Genomic DNA, 21,703 nt, shown 5'->3' with positions numbered 1-21,703 from the left:
AGGGGAACTATAACGGTTGCTAGGGAACACCATAAGACCACACAATCCAATTCTGCTTGAGGAGGAGGAGGAGGAAGAGGAGGAAGAGGAGGAGGAGGAGGAGAGACAGACAGCTCCTGCCAACACACAAAACTAATAGTGCAGTGGTATGAACTATATATAAATATATCGTGCTCCTTCATGTAAACACTGCCTGGCAGACTTCTCTTTACCTCGGCACTTTGACCTTTATGCTCGCGGAAACCGCCAACAGGAAAGTCATCGCGAGAGAGTGTTAATCTCATGCTCACCTTATCGGTCCGTCTTGACTGCAATTGTCAAAGACACCAAGTCTTCCCAACAGCCTGACTGGAGGCCTAAAAAATATTTTGTTGGACGGCAGATTTTCCCAGATAAAAATAAGCCTCCGTGTTCAAAACTTTCAGATCTTCAAATATGCGCGGCAAAGTTTTAAATCACGCAAAATGAATTAGAGCTACTTGGGGATCAAAACGCGAATTAAAAGCGGGCATTTTTGTCGCTACATTTTTTTTTTGGGGGGGGGGGGGGGAGAAATTTGATTCAAAGCCAGAAAATTATGATGAAAGGGCAGCTTGACTGACACTCTGCCAGCGAGCCTGAGGCGTAGATTGCAACGTTTTCAGGGTGAAAATATGTTTTGTTGTTCTTACCACAGTGGATTTTACAAAGCTCCCGCAGCTCATCGCGGCAATTTTTTTTTGTCTTTATGGAGTCAGTTCACTGGAATGACTCTCATCTTCTTATTAATTCCTAGTTACAGTTTTACGTACGCAGGTTTTGGGGTATCCGCCTCTGGAAAAAAAATATATATTTCACCCAATTTTGGCAGAATGGTTACGTTTTTCATCATAGGAGGACACTTGGGATTCTTTAGTGACATTTCTATTGTGCGGTTTGTGTTAATTGGAGATGAAGCAGCAGGATCTAAAAGCAGACATAAATAACTAAAAGCAATTAATATGACATACATTCCTGTTGCCTATATCACCTTTACTTCTAGTTCTATTAAATTAAAAGAGGCAAGAGGTCAAAAGAGAGCATTTTATATCAAGGTTTTGACAACCACATTTTATTATTTCATGACATTTTATCATCTGTTTTTTGCATGCCACTATGTAATGAAGAAGGGAGGAATCAGGGCAGTTTGGATTCTCACAAATGTACTGTGTTCAATTTGTAAAGTGTACAACAACAATTACCACGGCCGAGGAATTCAGGCTTGATTTAGTTTAAAAGTGAAAGCTTTATATCAAATAAAGGGCCACAAGTCACTGCTCTAGGTAGAACAGACATGCTTTGTACCAGAAAGATTACAATAATCACAGTGTAATACTTAAATAGAAGTATTGGAACAGATTTTAGAGTGGCCGTGTGTATTTCTTTTGTTATATTCTTAAATTAAACTCTAGCAAGAGCACTCTAAAGAATTCATAATTACTTCAAATATTATTTACATTTTTCCCAACAGAAGCGAAGACTTCTATCTTACAAAGTGCATGAGGTTTTCTTCTTTCTTGTGTACAGTGTTACAAAGAGTCCGTCATGTTTATGTTCTCACTGTGCAACCATGTATTAATTACAACTTAATGTATTCAAGTTTCTGAAAATGGAAACAAACACTACTCATTTCTTTACAAAATCACCACAGTTCATATCATGTTGGCATTTACTCTTCACATAGTTAGTATAGTATTGGACAACCAGTCTTTGTGCGTCCCAGATGGTTAGAAATCTTATATTTTCTGTCTATGATTACCCAAGTAAAGGCTTTTCCTTTCCTTTTTCAATTCTTCTTTAAGTATATTCTTCTTTATGTTCTTCTATATTCTTCTGTATTAGTCTGTCTCCATCATGGACACATCCTGTAGGAATGTGCTATATCATATAGTTCATGATAATATTGGAATAAAAAAAATTATGTTGTGATAACGGCAACATTCAGATTTGTTAAGCATACATTATACTGTCACGTAGCATAACAGTGCAGTATAGTTAAATGCGTGTTCCACATGTGATTTTAGGCAAATAAACCAAACAAACAATTTAGTTTTCTTATTTTGAATAACCCATCGGTAGGTGATGTGTTAGTTTTAACTGAATATTTGAAGGCACACTTCTTTTTTTTGACATAAAACTATAACAAGTGTCAAAATTAGATGTTTTTGAAATGATTAATGCAATCTTTGAGTATTTTGTCATACTGTCACAAATATTCTTATTGAAGAAACACCCGAAAATATTATGGTATTATTTTAGGTCCATATTGCCCACCCCAGACATCCTGTCCCATCAAATATGTTATTTCTCCCTATTATCAATAGTATTGTCTTAATATTGATGAATAATTATCTTTCAGTGTAAGTAAGACGATATTCAAACCACATAAACATAAACTAGATGCTTCAAAATGTGGCTAGTTTGCAACACTTACTCTATCAGGTTATTATTTTTGTTATTTTGTTTTGATGCTCTGTGTTTTCTTACCTTAAAAACTTTAGTGGTCACACTGCTGCTGGACTTAAAACTACAGCTTGGAGACAAAGGGGAGGCCCTGGTACATGTCGGCCTTCAGCTTGGCCCATTCGGCCAGTCTCTGGATGGTGCTCTTCTCCTGGCACAGCACGCTGGCCGCCTTCCTCAGCTTTGCCTCGTTGCACTCCAGATAGCGCTCCCCCTCACTCTTGAGGAAGTTCAGCTTGTCCGTGCGGCTCTCGTTCAACGGGATGTCCTCGCTCATGTAGGGGTTGAAGCGGAAGTAGGTGTCCGGGGGCAGCAAGGCGTCCAGCATGGTGTGCACCTCTGAAAGAAGGATTGTCTCTTAAAAGTGTGTCTGTTCTACGGTGCGTCACACTGCCTCTGACCACACGCCTCTAACCTACAGTTATTAAATGTGTGTGGGATGTCCAACACTTACATTTGGGGTCATCTTACCCTCGGTATCTGTGGCACTGCTGATGACGTGGGAGAGTTTGGTCTTGAGGCTGGTGAAGGTCGTGCTGTTTTTGCCCACCGTCTCGTGCCGCCCGGTGCCCAGAGACAACACACACTGCAGAGGCGTGTTCGGCCACAGACACTTACACTCGTGGATGGCCAAAGCTGTGGGGTTGTTGATGAGGAGTCCTCCATCCTAAAAAAGAAAAACAAGACACCTTCAGGCGTCGCTTCAGTCAATTACATTTACAACATTTTTAGACATGAGATGAATGCACAGAGAGGGGACTTTGCGTCCACTGCATGTGGCTGTGGTTTAAATATATCTGTTGTGACAGCCATTTGGGGACAAATGAGGTGACGTGGACAGGCTGTCCCAGAGTTACACAGCTTTGGGCCAGAGGAAGAGAAGCTCGTGGGCCGGCGGTGCGCCCCACTGGCAAACAGCCTTGTTTGTTCACAAGTAAACAAGCAGGAAAAGCTGTGTTTTTAGCAGACATGACCCATATAATGAGGCTGACAGCTGCATGACCCTGAATTCAGCTTGACCGATAAATCATACATTTCAGTATTCTCATCGTCACAAATTTAATTCAGAAGCTTATAATTAATGATTCGCTTTTTTAATTCGGCATGTGGCGTCCTTTCACCTAATAATCTTACCAGGTTCATGAAAGAGTTGCTGACCTAAATGATGCCGACAATGAGAGAAAGAGGACAGTCGGGCTCAATGGTTGCCTGGACCGATTTAGTGCTCGCGCTTTTTTCCTCTGTCTTTCCCCTTAAGTCAAGTTCTGGACCTCATCCAAGCACTGACGTGCTTCTGGCTGGGATTGATAAGAGATGCAGAGTGAGGCACACCATCTTGCACAGCAGAGCAGGGGTAAAGGTTATTTCCACACCTCGACAGGTGGTGGGTCAGCAGAAAAAGTAGCCAAGCAACCAATGCAGAAGTGTGAGTACTGAGGAGAACTCTGAAAGCATGAGAAAGGTACCAGATATGATATCTAAATCAAACATCTTTTGTATAACAGTTATTTCTTAACCAATTCTAGCTTATCAAAAATAATTAACATTTTGTTCTAAGGTGCTTATTTCATGTGTTAATATGGGTGACTGTTGCTCTCAATTAGTTATCTGTTCTGCCAAGGAATTATTATGAGGCAACTACATCCCTATCACATTTTTAGGGTGGTTATGAGGCCGTTAATCCAAAGATTTAACATATTACTATAGTGAACCAAGTGGCGTCACCGGGCTGATTGTGAACTGCCTTTTGAATCCTTGAGTTCTGACATGTTGCCCGTCGCCATTTTAGGTTTTTTTTGGAGCCAGAATTGATCATGTTTGGACGAGAGGGTGGCGCTGAGAAGGATCTGCCTGAGAAACCGAAGACACGATGTCTGCTCATCTGTACCAGTAACCTGACTGCACCCCAGGTATGCCAATCAAATGAGACACACCATGAAACATACCTGTCTTTGGGGCCTATTATCTAATTATGGAATTATTTTCAGAACACTGATCAGAAGTTAATTTAGCTTATTACGCCGTGATGATTTGTGGAAAAAAAAAGGTATCAGCTTTGTATTTCATGAGGTAGCGCTTTATTAAAAGGGAGTCTATTGGAGACTGAGGTGTTTTGGAGCCAGTGATATTGCACACCAGGAGACTATGCCCATTTGTATGTAGTCTATGAGTTGAACAGAATTTGCTCAATTCTTCGCATCAGATTGATTACACATATGCTTCTTAGCTCAACCTCTCACTTCAAGGTCTCACCTCTCTGAATGACATTCAGTTTGCCTCCAATCTCAACAAAATACTGATCTAATTCAGCATTGAACTGAAGGGTGACATCATAACACTTGCTTTCCACAAGGACAACCTGCAGCTGAGGGGGAAATATATATAAATTTGACCTCTGTCCTGAGTCTGTGAATATAACTCTCTCTGCAGTGTTCATGTGTGGGTATATATGTATTTTTGATTCCCTCAAATGACAGAATTCTCCTGAGAAATACCGCTGCTTGAGCCGAAAACTAGAGTAGAAGTGAGACCAGTGGGTGGCAACGGTAGCTCAAACTGTTGATGGAACACGATACAGCTGCAAGAGGAATGTGGAGAACACACACACACACACACACACACACACACACACACACACACACACACACACACACACACACACACACACACACACACACACACACACACACACACACACACACACAAAGTCTTTCCATCTCCATATTTCCATCCCTGCTGTCATCACAGAGTCCATGGGAAACAGAAACTTTCTGCAGAGGTGAGTGGGGACAAAACAAACCAAAGAATATTATACATGCAAAGGCAAAAAAGATTGTTGTTGTAGTTTTTCCCATATCATATCATCTTGTCTGGTTGACACATGTATGGCAAACACAGCTTTTGAGGACTAGAGGTTTCAGTTAGTTCCTGTGATAAAATAATGTCAGAAAAAGCTTTTCAAGCAAAAAAAAAAAACTAGAAGGTCGTTTGTTTTAATTCTAACTTCATAGAAGGATCAAGGCTTTGGTCAGTAAATATGCAAAGTGGAATTAGAGATTAGGATCAGTTACTGACCAAAACATGAGAGAAGGCTGTCTACCAGGGTTCTTGGGTTATTAGGTAGCAGGGGACAGAATGAGGCACGCGGCTAATTTAGCTTAAGTAGGTTATTAAAAATGAAGCGAAGCCTCGAGCATAATTGCCATCCATAAAGACCATCTAAAGATATCTGGCCTAATAACCAAACTTCATGAAATAACACGCTAATAAAACTCAAATTGGACATCCCCCAAAAGGCACATAAAAGTGGTATAAAAGACATGAAGGCTACTTAGCTTGTTGTAATCTATCAGATGTTTCAACACAGACTTACAAAACACTGAAAAGACGATTTTCATTCAGTGACCTCCAACTTAAACCCTATCAACGTTTCTTTTGACATAATAATTTATCCTCCTATTCTTGTGTGTCTCTGTGACTCAATAGAGAAAAGTGCTGGCATCCATTACCCAATACACTCTTAAACTGTGTGACAATGAGCGGTGTGAAACTCAACATACGGAGAAAAACTAAGATGCGTTCGATTACCACAGTGTCCAGCTAAGTATCAGACTCGATTTTCAGTCAGTAGTGGCAATATCGTCTTCTTCATATATACTCGTTTGAGATTTTCCACTGCATTTAAAAATGTTATGGGATGTACTAGTGCAATGAAAAAGCACTGGTATTAAAACTTGACTGAGACACTATTATATATTTTCATTCATTTTAGACCACCTGAAACATCCTTTTAGACAGCGGCGGTCGGACAGACAGGCCTTCTTATTGGATATTCTCTTTCATGACGACATGCCGAGTCATAAAAGGATAAAGCCTTTGATGTTTAGGGGCGCAGACCAGGTCTAAAGACTCCCTTTCTCACGACATCTCATTCTATTGACTTTCTCTCAATCGTGCAGACTTTTAACAGCGAGAAGAGAGGATGAGCCAATCAGGGGGATCGTCTCAAGGTTGTGGGTTTGGAAGAGTGACACAAATCTACACACAAATCCTCGATGTTTGCTCACACACTCTCTCACACACTCACACTCTCACACTCACTCACGCTCACGCACACTCACTCACACACACACACACACACACACGGCAAGGATCTCGTGGAAAATGTGGCGCTGTAGCAGAAGCATATTGATTGGTAAGATTTCAAATCAGGCTTTAGTCTGCATAATGTGAATGTTGTTATAATATTGACAACAGTTTTGAAATCCCTCAATGTTTAACAAAATGGCACGAGTCAACACAAGCTTAATTTTTAAGAGAAACATTCATGGGGAAAAATAATAATACTAACACTCCAATACGTCACGCGAAACCAGTTTCTATAGAATAAATTGCTACATCCTGATTTTTTTTTTGGGTCTTACATATTAATTAATATTAATTGTCACTTCCTATTTTCCTTTCTCAAAGCTTCTATATTGAAATTCAATAAAGTCATCTGAGCAGACCTAAACCTCCCAGTTATCTCTTCACTTCTGTGCCGTACCTGATGAAGGTCTTTTCCCAGAACAAATTCCTGAAAGTATCCCGGGGCGGCAGACGAGGCCCTGATAGCCTGCCACATCTTGTGTTTGCAGTCTCCAAGGTAGTGGGATCTCACTCCTGGCATGAGCCTGTAGTTCCTGAACACATAGGCCTTAAGCGGCAAACCTCTGTTCACAATGGTGCTCACTGCTGACACCTAGTGGACACACAGGAAATACACAACAGGTCTATATTTTCAAGCATTTCATCAAACGGATGTTTTTTTCCCAGAGTGGTTTGCTGTACAGAAGGCAAAGGGCAAAAAAAAGCACACCTGAAACGTTAAGATCTGAAAGTGTGTCACTTTGTATATGAACATGCTCAAAAGAGTTATGTCAATCATCTATCATAACATAGTAGAGTTAAACAGACACATGACTTACTTTAGGGCAGTGAGGGTCCCTGGCACTCTCAATCATTCGGCCCTCACCCATCCGCTCTCTGAAGACAACAAGCAAACAAAAACAGATAACAAATAAAGTAGACCACTCCTGCCTCTTTGAAACTGAGGATGGAAGTGAGGTGTGATTGAATACTATGGCTGTAAAAAAAAAGAATAAATAAAAGAGTCTCTCAGACTAACTTGAGGATGTTTTCCCAGATTTCGCTGTCGTAGAAAGCATGGCTCCAGCCCATCTTCACAGTTCCAACGATGACATTCTGACTGAACACATCCGAGCCGAGCTTTCTGTACATCTCCTCGCACTCTTCGAGGGGGATCTGAAAAATCCCCAGCATGAAGGCCAGGATGGCACCTGAGTGAGCAAGGGACAACTGACATTAAAACCGACACAAGATTGAGCCCATCTGACATTAAGTCTCTGGGATCAATGAGGATCAAGCTCAAAAACGAGTGAAAGTAAAACAACGACAGTCATACCCGTGCTGACTCCACAGATGTAGTCGAAGAGCTGATGGACCTGTTTCCCAGTCATTTCCTGCAGTTTGTGGAGAGTCTGCAGGGCCAGCAGTCCTCTGTAACAAAGTCAAAAACTTTACAGATGAAGCCAAACATAATACAGCTTCTTACATTTAGAGCACTAAATACAAAGTCAAACAATGGAGAAAGTACTGTGCGCTATAGTTTGTGTCAGCGCCACTCTTTTCTTTAGACACATTATTGCTGTTCAGCGGTTTCATTTCATATCGCTCAGCAGTGGAGATGTGTTTTGCAGATTAAATTTGTAATATAAAAATGGCACCTTGTCCCCCCTCCATCTATGGCCAGGACCCTAATTCCTCTGCCTTTGACTGGTTCAGTGTAACCAACCAAGGACAGAGCTTCTCTCACAGCAGCCTGAAGGGGAAGGTCTCTGGCCTGGCGCAGTCGTAGCAGGCAGGGAAGCAAACTTTCCTGAAGGTTACAAACACAATTCCCCACTTACAAGAACATTCAAAGACGGTACAACCCACCGGCTGACTTCAAAGCAAACCGCAGGGTATGTGGGAGAAAAAAGAAAAGGTGACAAACCTTGATGGCTACACCTCGTGTTTCGGGGAACTCCAACAGATGAAAGCTGAGCTCCTCCACTCGAGTCGTGAGGAGTTTGACATCGGTGACCCTCTGCAGGCCTTTCACCAGAACCCTGGTCCTGTTGTCCACACTCACTCTGGCTGTTATCTACACAACAAACACCGGCGATGTCAGGCGAACGTACACGACAGTCCAAATATGAGCGCATATATTCTATAAAATTACATGGAAATTAGTATTTCTGAACTGTTACTGTATTCCAAAGGTTACTTCTATATGTTGTGTGATGTATATAATTTCACTCAGATATAGTTTAAACTGCCAAAAAAAAAACATTTTAAATAGACGTAGACAAAAATGTTCAAGCTTTTTAAACCAGCAGTCCAAAATTATTCAGCAAATTTAATGAACACACAATCTTCTTCTTTTTTTCATTTCAGTTTTATGTCAGTTCACGTGTTTTTTTTCTCACATTAAACAAAGTGTTTGTTACAGCTCTAATTAACATCTCACCTTTTCCCGTTGAGTTATCAGCTGTTGCTTGGCTTTCTCCTCCTCACTCTCCTTCTTCTCCCCTGCCTTGTCCTGGGTAGTTTCCTCCACAGCGACTGCTGAAGCCTTGTCATTTTCGGCTGCTATTTTTTTGGAATCACTTCTAAATTTGGGGACCAGAGGCGCAATGTAGCTGCCAACAAACGCCTGAACACTGGGCCGAGGGTAGGCTAGATAGTGGGTGAAGCCTTTTTTAGGGGAGGTGGTAGGCACGGGGGTGGACTGAGCTGCACTTTCAGTTGCAGGGGTTTCAGAGGAGGGAGTCTCTACCACAGGACTGAGCTTCTCTGACTGAGAGGGAGGGACAGGAGAGGCGGTGGCTCCTTCAATACTCTTTGCCTCCGACACCGGGGACAAAACAGGAATGTGGTCGCCAGCTGTCCGAGGAACGGGGCGAAGAACAGCTTCAGAAACACCATCATCTCCTTCGCTGCGCTGCTGCGGCCCTTTCTCTCCATCCTCTCCCTGTGCGCTGGTGCCGAAGTAACTATTGATGTGGTGGGCTAGCGTTTTGGAGGTCTCGTCCATGTTGGTGGACAGAGCTGCTGGGTGGAACAGCTGCATGGTTTGTTTTGCCACAGCAGAGGAAGAGCTTGATGCAGACACATTTGCCACTGAAGCTAAACTAGATTTAGACTTCGTGGCAACAAAAGGCTTCTCTTCAACTTGCTGCTTTGCTGTGATTTGCTTACCTGCGACTTCCTCCGCTGTCTTCCTCTCACCTTCTTGTTCTTCTTGCTCTTCTTCTTGTTCTTCTTTCATTGTGGTCACAGGTGTTGAGGCAGCAGTTGTGTGGTTAGAGGTTAGGGTCTCAGCTTTGACCAGGGCTTTCTCTGCATGGGTGCTGTCAACTGTGGCGCTGCCAGGCTTGAGACGGGAGATCTTGGAGATGAGGTCCGTGCTGCTCACTGCCTTGGTGACACTGTTGAGTGTGCTCCTAAGCCGCGACATGCGTCTGCTGGTTCACTGGGAGCGGCAGCGAAGAAACTAACTGTATCAAGCAAAGCGATGTGGCTTTAAAATTTGCATAAAATAATGCAGCATTTTGGCGGGCCATGTGCCACGAGATACAGTGTTGAAATGTTGCTGCTCTTTCCTGAAAAAAATAAAAATAAATAATTATTGAATGGAAATGATCTCAAGAGCACGAATAACATAAAACAAGACACTTTATTTTTCTTTTCTTTTTTTTTTAACATCCTTGCAGGTAAAAAGTGGGCCAACAGAGGGCTCCATCCGACCTCCTCCCTATCCTGGTAACCCTGGCAACAGCTCAAGCAACAAAACAGATGCTGACAACAGCCTTCCCGAAAGACCCTGAATGTCCTTGTGAGCCGATCTGGGGGGGGCAATATGGAGCAAAACTCACACCATCTGAATTATCCGGCGGAGTGTGTCCGGCTCGTGAAAGTCCTGCTGGAGAGACGCCGTCCCCCGAAGGAGCAGCAGGACGACGACCGTCCCGACGCCGAGGCGCAGAGTGTCCGCTGGGCCGCGCGCAAAGACTTCACGGTGGCGGCGGGGGAAAGGCAGATTAACGCGTACATTCAAACGTGGGGGATCCGGTCCCGCTGGCTTTACAGTCTGGACTTCCTCTACTCCAACGACGAGGAGCACCGGGTCTTCCACCACTACCGGGCTCGGTTCAGCACCCCTTCGCCCGCGAGGCCGATCCAGGGCACGGCCAGCGTCTACTTCGTCGTGGACATTTCGAAAATCAAACCCCAAACTCTGCCGGTGGAAGTCCGTTTCGTGGTGGAGTCGAACAGGCTGGTGCACACACCCGGGAAGGTCAGGTTCACGGAGAAGTGGCTGGCGGACGTGATCGAGAGCAAGACTCTGCTCCGAAACGCGGTGGCTCTTTGAAACTGTTCATGTCGAGCCCACTTCACGCCACCATTAAAAAAAAAAAAGAAAAGAAAAGATAACTCCCTCTCAAGTCTATTTTCTGTGTCTTCTGTGCACGTTTTTAATGGATGACGTAAGCAAGATTTAAATCTAATTCAAAACGACCTAAGCTGTCTGTGTTAGATAACGCGCCTATTTAAAGGAAATTAAAACAAACAAAACACCGGCCAAACATTAGCACGCAGCTTAGCCGCTTTCATCGCTGCTCGCTTTGCTGCAAAGCAAAAGGCAGGTTATTGACTTTTACGCATGCTGACAAACACAAACAAATGGTCCTCTTCTTACCTTTCGAAAGACACCCGAGTTGTTGAAATGTTTCATTCAGTGTAGGGCTGGTGCAATGACTGCACGTACGGGTGCTAGTTAGAAAAAAAAATAAATAAACAGGAAGAGGACAGGAAGTGACGTCGGCGCTGCAGTACTTCATCTTTCTCACTAGATATCAGCAAAGCGGATCTTCGGGATGAGAAGAACAGCATCTTTATTGCGTAACTTCAATTTAAATAATGTATATTAAAAAAAAAAAAAAGTTTTAAATGCAGTGTGTATAATCCTAAACAGTTTAATTACTTCACGTTGAGATATGTTTGATAATGTGTTCTGCAGGTGGTGTGAGTTCACTATTTTCAGCATCATGGAGAGCGACGTTTAACCCACTTGCTTTTGTACACGGGTTTTGAGTAAACACAAAAGAAATACCACAGAATAAAACATATTACGGTTCAATTATCCCAGTGACAATTTTTGAATCTTCTCGGTGACCTTTTACGCTTCAAACAGAAACAGGTAATCAGCCGAATGGAATTTTTTTCAATGCTGTGGAGATGTCAGGTGCAGTTGTAATGAAAGCCATAGAAGTTCTATACATACCATGACAAATACCTAATGCAATGCTCTTTTAAATTTCGATCTCTCTGTTTTCCTTGGCTAACATGCAGACTTGTACACAGCTGTAGATTTTTTTTTTTTTTTTTTAAAGCACTCACATGCTGAGCTTATTGCAGTCATGGCAAAACACAAGCAAAACCCTCATCAAAAAGAGTTGTGATATAAGATCACTGTGTGGGATTCTAATAGTAGGCGAGTGCATGGGGAGCTATAGGCTGTTGCTTTTGTGTGACAATGGCTGCAGACTGAATGATAATAATTTGTCCACCAATTGACAAATCCAGGCAGATGCCCTAAAGGTTCATAAATATGGAGGTGTGATGGGAAAATAATGATCTCATCAGGCTTGTCAAATGTTTGTCTATCTGTTGCACAACATGTTCCCATCGTCTCAGAAAAGATGCACTCATTTATCCGTCGCACAACATGGATCTATAGTCTCAGTTACAACGTCTCTGTACCTTTATCTTGTGACCTACGACCTCACTCGGTACTATCTACAAAATCAGATATACAGAGGAAATGGGGGTGACTGTCAACTGTTTGTCACACTGTATATAAGCTGAACTACGGAGGAGAGACTTCGAGCAATGCTGGACACCTTTCTTTGAGTGTACATGTATGTATTTGCTCCTTCTTGCAAGAATAAATGTCCGATAGGTTTGATTTTGAATACAGCCTATGAGTCATTTTTCTAACAAGGTGCCTTTTCAAAAGGACCATGTTCACATAGTAATGAATTAAACGCACATCTGTGTGGAGCAATTCACCTGAAACTCATTTCTTGTAGGAGGCACATTGGTGGCTTTACCTACACATATATCTCTTAAAAGGTTAGAAGCTTTTTTTCCCCCCTCTGTAACAGTAGGGTGGTATTTTTTGACAATAGCATTTGTGTGAAAAGTAGAATGTACTCAGATCAGAGTGAGATGGAAATAAAAATGGTGTTATTGGGGCCAGTTCTTAAAGACTATCTTTGGCGCCGGAGAACAAGTTGCGGCAGGAGAAAGTGTTTCACGGAGTTCACTCAGCGCTTTCCAGTGACTCAACCGACAGTCTGGTTAACTCAACAGGTAAAAAGATTCTACTTCACCAAGGTTGATATTAATGGTTCAAATTCCACCTCGGCCTGTTGATGTTAGTGAAGTTGAAATGTTTGTAGAAATTGAAAAAGTTTTGCATACACTACACATTACAGGAAGATATTTAATATCACTGCAGATCTCCTTGAAAACATGTATATGTACTATCCACAGAATGTCTACGGCAATTTTGGTCGTACAATGCTGTCTAACTCCTGGTAAGATAGATGGTGCAGTGATTAGCACCGCTGCCTGTCAGCGAGAAGGTTTGGGGATTGATACCCCTTTGTCATGATTTAAAAAAAAGATTTACAATTTTTTTTGTTTTGTTGCTATAGTATGACTTTTTTTTTTTTCATAATTTGGATGACATGCTATATGCTTTTTATTTAAGGTCATGAGAAGGGGGGATTGAACTGGTGACCTTCTTGGTGAGAGGCAACAATGCTAACCACTGCACCACCAATCTCCCCAGGAGACGGTCTGCATTGTGACAAATCTTTGGCTCACTGCAACCTATAACTCCACCATCCACAAACATTTATTCCAATGCCACCAAAATTGCCGTAGACATTCTTTGGATAGTAGATATACATGTTTTCAAGGGGGTCTGCAGTGATATTAAATATCTTATATGTCTGTAGTGTGTAGTGTATGCAAAACTTTTTCAATTTCTCCAAACGTTTCAACTTCACTAAAAGTTGAATCACCATCAACAGGCCGTGGTGGAATCTGAACCATTAATATCAACCTTGGTGAAGTAGAATCTTTTACCTGTTGAGTTAACCAGACTGTCGGTTGAGTCACTGGAAAGCTCTGAGTGAACTCCGTGAAACACTTTCTCCGCCGCGACTTGTTCTTCAGCGCTGAAAATAGTCCAGCGGTCTACGAACGCCGCTTCAGAGCTGGAAACAACATCATGAGGACACGAGTTCGTGCCCTGCTCAAGGTAATCCACACAGTTCACGGAGAGTGAGTCGCCTTCAAGGGTTAGCCACACGGTTCATGGAGGGCGAGTCCCCCTAAGGTTAAGCCACTCAGGTTGTGGGTTTGGGTTGTAAATGCAGTCATACTAATACCAAACCAAAGGTCAATAACAATACAAAATAAAAAAAACTAATACAAAAATTCAAGGGTGTGTCTAAATAATCGTTGCTTGAGTTATCAGGTTTGGTTCACTCAGTGTGAAAAATCTATAATTATTAAAGAATTTTAGCCATCAAGCCATCTGTCAAGTTATTTTTTTCTCACTGCCTTACGGGCTTTGCTCATTTTGACTCAAACAGTCTCAGAGTATTAACATCTCTCCTTTTGATTTGCAGGTGGAATCTAAATGGAGCCTTTCTGAATTCTGAAGTTCATTCCTTCTATTTCTGATGGACCACACACTACAAAAGAATAGTGTTTTCTGGTTTTAAGCAATTAAGATTGTCTGTACTCACCCGGGGACAATATTCTACTGCCACTCACTCACTCACTCACTCACTCACTCACTCACTCACTCATACATTTCTGTCACTGCCTCCTCAGTGTAAATGCCAAACCTTTTATGATAAATCCAAGAGCAATTACTCTCAATCCCGTCCTTAGTGTGTTTTATTTTCACCATTGATTCGGTATATCTTGATTCAGTCATCAAGTCAACAACTTTTGTCAGACGTACAAGATGCAAAAGCTTTATAAACATTGGGCGTTAATCGCTATGAACAGATGCCGTTCCAGCTGTTTGGGGCTGGCACAGAAAGTATACTTTATTTACATATACTTTAAACATTATATTACACTGGTAAATAAATACAGAGAGCACTGAGTATATTGTGGTAAAATACAGACTTTAGAGAATTGCCAGAATATTTCTACAGTTTTAGGTCCACTATAAAATCCAATAAATCCACCTCTGATTCTGAACGCTTTAAGTAAAGCCAAAGTGTAATTTACCACAGAATGTAGATATTTTATCATTATTCAGAGAGCCATATGTTTAGGAAAGAAATACATTTCTATTTCACTATGTATTTTAGGTTATGGGTTTATAAGATTTACTAAATGACACCTGATTAGTGCGTTAAATTAGGTTGTTTTCATTTGGGTACATTCTGGTCGTTCTATATTTATGTATGTGCAATCTCATGAGGCATTATAATGGTATTCAGTCATCACAGTCATCCCCCCGCCCCAAGTCCCTTGCCACCGCTTGTCACAGCCACCGCAGTCACTTGCAACACCTTCAAATGGCGCGCCAGAGGAGGATTCAAAGATCTCTCTCCGCCAGCATTGTAATATTCCAACACCTAGATAATGCACAGAAACATTAATCGAATCCTAGAATATCGGGACCTAAAGGAAACACTAGAAAACAGCGTCTAAATGGATGCCAGCAACAACAGCTCTGCAACAGATGAAGATGGAGACGTGTACCGACGTCTAAGGCTCATCAGAGCTGGAGTTTTGGGATTGGTTTTTGTGCTTGCAACATGTGGTAATCTTTTCTTCTTGGGCATACTTTGGAAGAAGAGAAAAAGGAACACAAAGACTCAGCTGTTCCTCCTGCACCTGTGCTTGGCTGATCTGGTGGTCGCCTTTTTCCAAGTCTTACCGCAGTTTTCCATTGAAATTACGCACAGGTTCCGAGGCACAGACTTCTTGTGCCGGTCCGTAAAATACTTGCAGGTGGTCGGAATGTTTGCCTCCGCGTACATGATAGTAGCTATGACCATAGACCGGTACCACGCTGTGTGCATGCCGATGGTTTCTTTCTTGAAGGGGTCATTTAGGCGATATCTCTCCATAGGCGCAGCGTGGGTGATCTCTCTCGCCTTCAGCTCTCCACAGCTTTTCATCTTCTCTCTCCAGGCGGTCAAAGTGAACCAGTACGACTGCTGGGCAACATTTATTGAACCCTGGGGGAGTAGGATCTACATCAGCTGGATCACCCTGTCAGTGTTTGCCCTGCCTGCCGTAATTTTGCTGTACTGCCAAATAAGAATACGCACAACGATATACTTCAACATGAAGCGGAAAGCTCTGCAGTCTGGACACACAGGCACGAAGGGTGTATCTAACGCAATGCTTAAGACTGTAAAAATGACTTTTGTTATCATCATGGCATACACAGTGTGTTGGAGCCCATTTTTTGTTGTGCAGTTGTGGACCGCGTGGATCCCCAGCAGCGCACCTACTCAAGGTCGGTCTGTTTTGGGGAATCGAGGAATTTTCTGGGGCAATTCATTGTAGGGCAGGTTTTTGATATTCTATAAAACTGGTCATCAACTCAACCTCCATTTCTCTGTCTTTTAGGTCAAGTCTTTTTCATCATCATGCTGCTGGCCAGTCTCAACAGCTGTACCAATCCCTGGATATATCTCTACTATAGCTGAAAAAAAAGTGTCATTAAATCCAGGACGATGGAAACTTTCCCTTTTAGAGTGTGTGTTTGCATCTTTTCAGATGTTTTCTATCCTATTGAGAGGGAGAAGAGAAGGTTACAAGCTGATTTGTAAAACCACTAAAGAGGGCTAAAGTTTGTTGGGTTATTATGATAAACAGTCTCTCTGCATTAGTTTTACCACGGCTGACACATAAAACATGTGCAAAGGAAAAAACACACATTTCAAAAGCTCACAAGCTGAGAGACAGTATATTTATGCCAGCATACAATGCTTGCACAGAGTACAACATGGTCTTTCATACAGAGCTGGATGATAATTAGATGAAAGCTTTTCAAAATAAATCCCCATTAAAAACAATCAAGTGAAAAACCTGTGTTCTCAGTCTGGACACTGTACAGAGAAACAGAACATCTGGCTGTCCATCATCCACTTCTGACTTTGATGTACAAATTTCTTTCGGTTATGATGTTGGCAGCTGCATGCATGAGCTTTTTGCTGCTTGTAAGTAAACAATGAAAAATATTGGTCCTGGTATTCAACATAATAAATACATGATAATTTGCTGTTTGCCACACTAATGAGAGACAGGGGAAACGGCATTTGTTACAGATATGTAAAGCTCCTTTGAGCACAGCAAGATTTGGTTTTAATTTTTGCAAATGCATTTAAAAAACTGATTTATCTATCTAACCTTTTTCTCTTATGTTGCTATTCTTTGGTTCATTTCCATTTTACTGGCTATGAATTACTTTGTAACTTCATTGACGTTGCACATGATTGATAGTATTCCACTTTACTTTCAAATCAAGACTTTCACTCATTTGTTTTTTTTCGGAGAAATCTCGTTGCATTAGTTCCCGAATGCACAGTTGTGATGATGCGTTTTCCCTCCGAGACGCAACAAGATTACAACAATTTTATTTCAATAGTATTTTCGAGAATCCCTTCTTTTAATCCATGCCAGTGCAGCAAAGCCCAGACTCATTCTCAGATGTGGAAATACGTAATTCTGCAGCCTTTTCATCTAATGCAGCAGCCTGGAGTCATTTGAAATTACGCTCCACAAATCCTTGTCATATGTACAATCTAGCATTTTGTATTTAATTCAAAAAACCCATTTGGCTTCTCTCCCATACAGGTGATGTAGTAAACAGAGGTGTATCAAATTAAATATCACTGCAGATCCAAGAAACACCATGAATATACACTTCCTTTTTAGTTTAATCAAACATGCAAAACAATAAGCGATGCTCAATAAAACACCACAGCGGATATGTTTTCTCTTTTGTCACAAACACGAAGGTGCTGGTTTGGATGTTCCTCCTGGTGCCGACAGGTCGTTCAACCTTTTTTTTTTTTTTTTTTTTATCACAGGTGCGGGTTAATAATAAAAAAGGTTGGAGTACAGTGACAATCCACACTGTTCCGTTCTGTGACCAGACGGCCTTTGGCCAATTTTATTCTGGAAAGCTGCTTCAAATAAGATTAGGTATCTTGTGACTAAAATACTATGATAACTAATTCAGGACCCAAGGGTGGAGAGGTGGGAGAGAAATCCTGCAGCCAGTTCATGCTCATCTAATTGTGGGGCATAAAACAATTACCAACAAGCACCCTGGGATGAAAATGCTTAAAAACAATACAGTTACAAGACCATTAATTCTGCTGCAAAGAAAAGCCATCAGGGATTTATTTGAGCAGCGCGCAACATTTTGGACTCGCAGGAGGCTGTTGAGAATGACAGCGTGGCACTGACACTCAAGCACAGTGCAGAAATCAAATAAGATTCCCCCGAACTAAAGTCTGTGTCGTTAAAAATTTTGTAAAGCAGCTTCTCCAATCAAATTAATACTCGAGTTAAAAGGGGACAAATTTTGCCAGTTGTATATCAAATTATTAAACATGTTTCATTAATGAGTCGCGATACTCCAATAAAAAGTCATCATTTAGACTCATTTTGATGAACAACAGCAGCAGGGCGGGGCCCTTACACTTCCACTTGTTAGCCACAACGAGACATTTAAGTACCTTGAATGCTACTCAAAAGGTAAATAAAGAAAATATGAGGACCCAAATAACAGTGACATCATAACACATGACATCATATAGTGGACCAAATAACTCTAACAAAGGCAACTGCCGACAGAGTAGATAATAAAATATGACACGGTTAAAGTACTGCATAATAAAAACAGTAGAATAACCATTTACAAGTTAAGCATTGATCACACAATAGAGCAGAATATCTTGGATATACAGTACTGTGCACACGTTTTAAATAATAGCTTGTATTTACTGCACTTAGTTGGAATTTATTTAATAAACAAACAAAAGAAATGGAAGGGCACTTGAAGATATTATATTATTTTATGCAGATCTGCAACTGCAACCACAATATATGTTTGAATATATTTCCAAAAATATTAGAATAGTTTTGGAAATAACTACTTGATATCAAGAAACGCTTCTAAATGGCCTTTTGTCTATGAAACCACTGTTCTCCATAAAGACTGCTTGATATGTTAAATTTGAGCAAGTGCATGTGTATCCCAGAGGATTTAAAGATGGTGTTTAGTAGGCCTAATGCCCTGTAAGGCAATGTTATTTAAAGTGAAAAACAATTTGTGAATCAGCCACAAAAATGTCATAGTTTTTTTTTCCTGTGTCTGTGCTAAACCATTCCACTAAGTTACGTTGCAATTGGACAGTTATAGACATAACCTCTTCAGCGATGGCAATGAATGAATGAATAAATATTTAGTTTGGCCACCCTTTGAAACAACACCAGTTCACCAGGTACACTTGTGCAGTTTTTCAAGGTTCTTAGCACGAAGGTTGCTCCAAGCATCTTGGAGGACTTGTCGCAGTTCTTCTGTGGATTTCGGTCTTCATTGTCTCTTCATGTAATCCTGATTTGACCAGCACTCTATACGGGCAACACCATCTATTGCAGGAGTCATTTTTTTCTATTTGTCACTGAAGATAATTCTTTATGACTTTGTGTGGGTTCAGATGCAGCATGTAAAAGTGCACAGTACTGTATATCACTGATGCCTAGCAACAAGCCACTGAAAATGCCCCCACTGAACCTTTGAAATATCACAGAGGTCACACAGTGCCACCATGTGGACATAAAATGCTAATTACATATCCATCTGTCCTGTGGAAATATGAGTGTAATTTTGCATACCATAAAATCGGGCGCAATTTGTGCTGCTGTGCTTTATGTAAGGTACGTAAGGAGAATGTGCAACGTATCTGCTAAAGTGACACAATGGTAACAATTAAAATACATGCACAGCCACAGGGTGCAAAATCAGAGCAACACGGATGATATATAATCTTCTAATACCTTCTGCTTCTCTTTAAAAACCACACCATCCCTCTTCAGGAGGGCTATCTCGTTCTCCAGAGCTCGGATTTTAGCCACGGTGCTTTCCTCCCTGCGATCCAGTTCCAGGATCTTCGCATGCAAATTTAAAATCTTACTCCAAAGCTGGTCTTTGTCAGTGCCCGGTCTGCAGTACGAGTGCTCGTAAATAGAAATGTGCTCTCCATCACTGGGTCCCATGTCCTCCAAAAAACAGCCTTCGGGTTGGTCCTTAACCGTTTCCACGGGAACAAAGCTAAAAGCCTGGCCCAGGGCTGCTTGGAGGGCAGCCACGTCCACATTTGCCTCTCCGTTGGAGAAAGGACCAAGTGGCTCGCAGCACAGCACAGTCACGGTGGAGTCAGACTGCTCTTTAAGATGGGGTTCACAAGCAGCAGTCTGCATCCCAGAGAGATTTGAATGCCAAGAGAACCCAGTGTCCGACGCCAGAGGTAGTTCGAAGATCATCTCTGTGTGTTCCGCAACATCACTGTTTGTTGTTCTTGACTGGATCAATTTGCATGTTCTGCTCAAAATGAGTGGCCTCTTACCAAGAGGAAAGTCATAACCTTTGGGTTCAGTGTCGGTGTCTGATGTGCTGGGTTTGGCCGTTGGACTTCTTTTAACAGTGGCCACTTTTTTCTCACCATCCTGAGGTAAAAGGAGAAAGGTGCACATTAAAGTAGATCTTAAAACATTAACACAATTTTGCACAATTCTGGAACGGCAACAAAAAAAAAAAGGGTACAAAAGTAAATATTTTTTTTCATTTACAGAAAATGTCTAGATGAATAGCAAGACAATTTTGTTCCGATACATACATCTTCAAGGGAAGGAAAAACGGTAGGGATGGCTGTATTCTTCAGGTATCGGATGCCCCATCGAATGTCGAAGCAGTCCTCTGTAAAATGTTCGCTGCACAGATATTGATGTCGACTCGGGGTCCACTCCTCCCGCTTCATGTTGTCCACCCATCTCTGAAGCCTGGGCTTGTCTTGCAAGGGAAACCTTTACAGGAGAAGACAAAGAAGAACTGTTAAAAAAAATTAAAAAAAAATCAGAAACGCTTAAAACACTGTTGTACTATCATCGGTACATACTGATTTATTAATTTGCACCTCTAGTTCTTATTGCTCTTTTTGTTTTATGTATAACTATAACTGATCTATCTATCTATCTATCTATCTATCTATCTATCTATCTATCTATCTATCTATCTATCTATCTATCTATCTATCTATCTATCTATCGTTTCAGTCTCCTGTCTTCTTCCTGTCTTTAATAACAACCATCATCTTCGACTAATGATGTTAAAGATAGCAGAAAAAAAAAGTAGCACCTGCTTCTTAACATAAACAGTCACATAAAGCTGACAAAAAAAGAGGAAACATACGGGTAGAAGCTGATTCTCTTGTTGTCTTGTCTTGAGGCAGTCCCCCCGCGGTTTCTGCAAACTTTCACGGCGCAGTACCGCGGCATATCTGCAGTAAAACTACATAAAAAAAATTAAATTAAAAAAAAAATCGCCTGGTAGAGACACGTTTATGGTCACAGTTCTTTTTTTTGAAAACAGAAAACAGCTTGTACGCGAACACTTCCGGTTCGTAGCCCCTCGTACCGGAGATGACGTTTGTTTCATTTTTTTAATTTTTTTTTTTTAAAGATGGTTAACATCCCCATTCACAATCACGAATGGTTGCAAAACTGCGACGAGGCAATACAGAATGCCCTCCTAAACCATTCAACTCTTTTATACAAATAAAAAAAATAAAAAAACATTCAAATTATTACACACGTAACAAAACATTGACGTTTAGGTCTCTCGCCCTCAGCCAACAAGCTAAGGCAAAGCGAAGACGGAAGTAGGATCACATTTCCATTTCGCTCCATCTTTGTTCTTTTGGAAGCTCCACGTGCGCACGGTTTCCACCAATCACAGCAATCGGAGTCACCGCGTTAAGAAATGAACCAATCG

The 21,703-nt window shown here is 41.4% G+C and overlaps 3 protein-coding genes across 4 annotated transcripts; 1 reads left to right on the top strand and 2 right to left on the bottom strand.

The window, feature by feature from the left end:
- Nucleotides 1-1,061: 1,061 nt before the first annotated feature.
- Nucleotides 1,062-10,176, bottom strand: pnpla8 (patatin-like phospholipase domain containing 8). Its single transcript, XM_069709196.1, has 9 exons — nt 9,053-10,176; nt 8,537-8,686; nt 8,268-8,419; nt 7,946-8,040; nt 7,649-7,820; nt 7,449-7,506; nt 7,028-7,222; nt 2,953-3,148; nt 1,062-2,820 (listed from the first exon to the last, which is right to left on the bottom strand). Exons 1-9 carry the CDS (start codon nt 10,040-10,042, stop codon nt 2,546-2,548), a joined length of 2,283 nt encoding a protein of 760 aa, XP_069565297.1. The 5' UTR covers nt 10,043-10,176; the 3' UTR covers nt 1,062-2,545.
- A 5,160-nt stretch (nt 10,177-15,336) lies between these two features.
- On the top strand, nt 15,337-16,346 carry avpr2l (arginine vasopressin receptor 2, like). Its single transcript, XM_069709267.1, has 2 exons — nt 15,337-16,153; nt 16,267-16,346. The coding sequence occupies exons 1-2, from the start codon at nt 15,337-15,339 to the stop codon at nt 16,344-16,346; spliced, it is 897 nt and encodes a 298-aa protein (XP_069565368.1).
- A 726-nt stretch (nt 16,347-17,072) lies between these two features.
- Nucleotides 17,073-21,269, bottom strand: LOC138627128 (THAP domain-containing protein 5-like). 2 transcript variants are annotated; one of them, XM_069709263.1, is made up of 3 exons: nt 21,122-21,269; nt 20,550-20,736; nt 17,073-20,379 (listed from the first exon to the last, which is right to left on the bottom strand). In XM_069709263.1, the coding sequence occupies exons 1-3, from the start codon at nt 21,205-21,207 to the stop codon at nt 19,675-19,677; spliced, it is 978 nt and encodes a 325-aa protein (XP_069565364.1). In that variant the 5' UTR covers nt 21,208-21,269; the 3' UTR covers nt 17,073-19,674. The 2 variants fall into 2 exon arrangements, with proteins under 2 accessions (XP_069565364.1, XP_069565365.1); XM_069709264.1 differs by lacking the exon at nt 21,122-21,269 and adding an exon at nt 21,068-21,079.
- Nucleotides 21,270-21,703: the final 434 nt, after the last annotated feature.

The sequence above is a fragment of the Brachyistius frenatus genome, unplaced genomic scaffold, assembly GCF_029030835.1.
Source record: "Brachyistius frenatus isolate BFR_SWC_R1_liver_20210118 unplaced genomic scaffold, ASM2903083v1 Contig_81, whole genome shotgun sequence".
In the NCBI taxonomy this organism is placed as follows: Eukaryota; Metazoa; Chordata; class Actinopteri; family Embiotocidae; genus Brachyistius; species Brachyistius frenatus.
The sequence above is the reverse complement of the archived record's forward strand: the minus strand, read 5'-3'. Positions and strand labels throughout refer to the sequence as shown.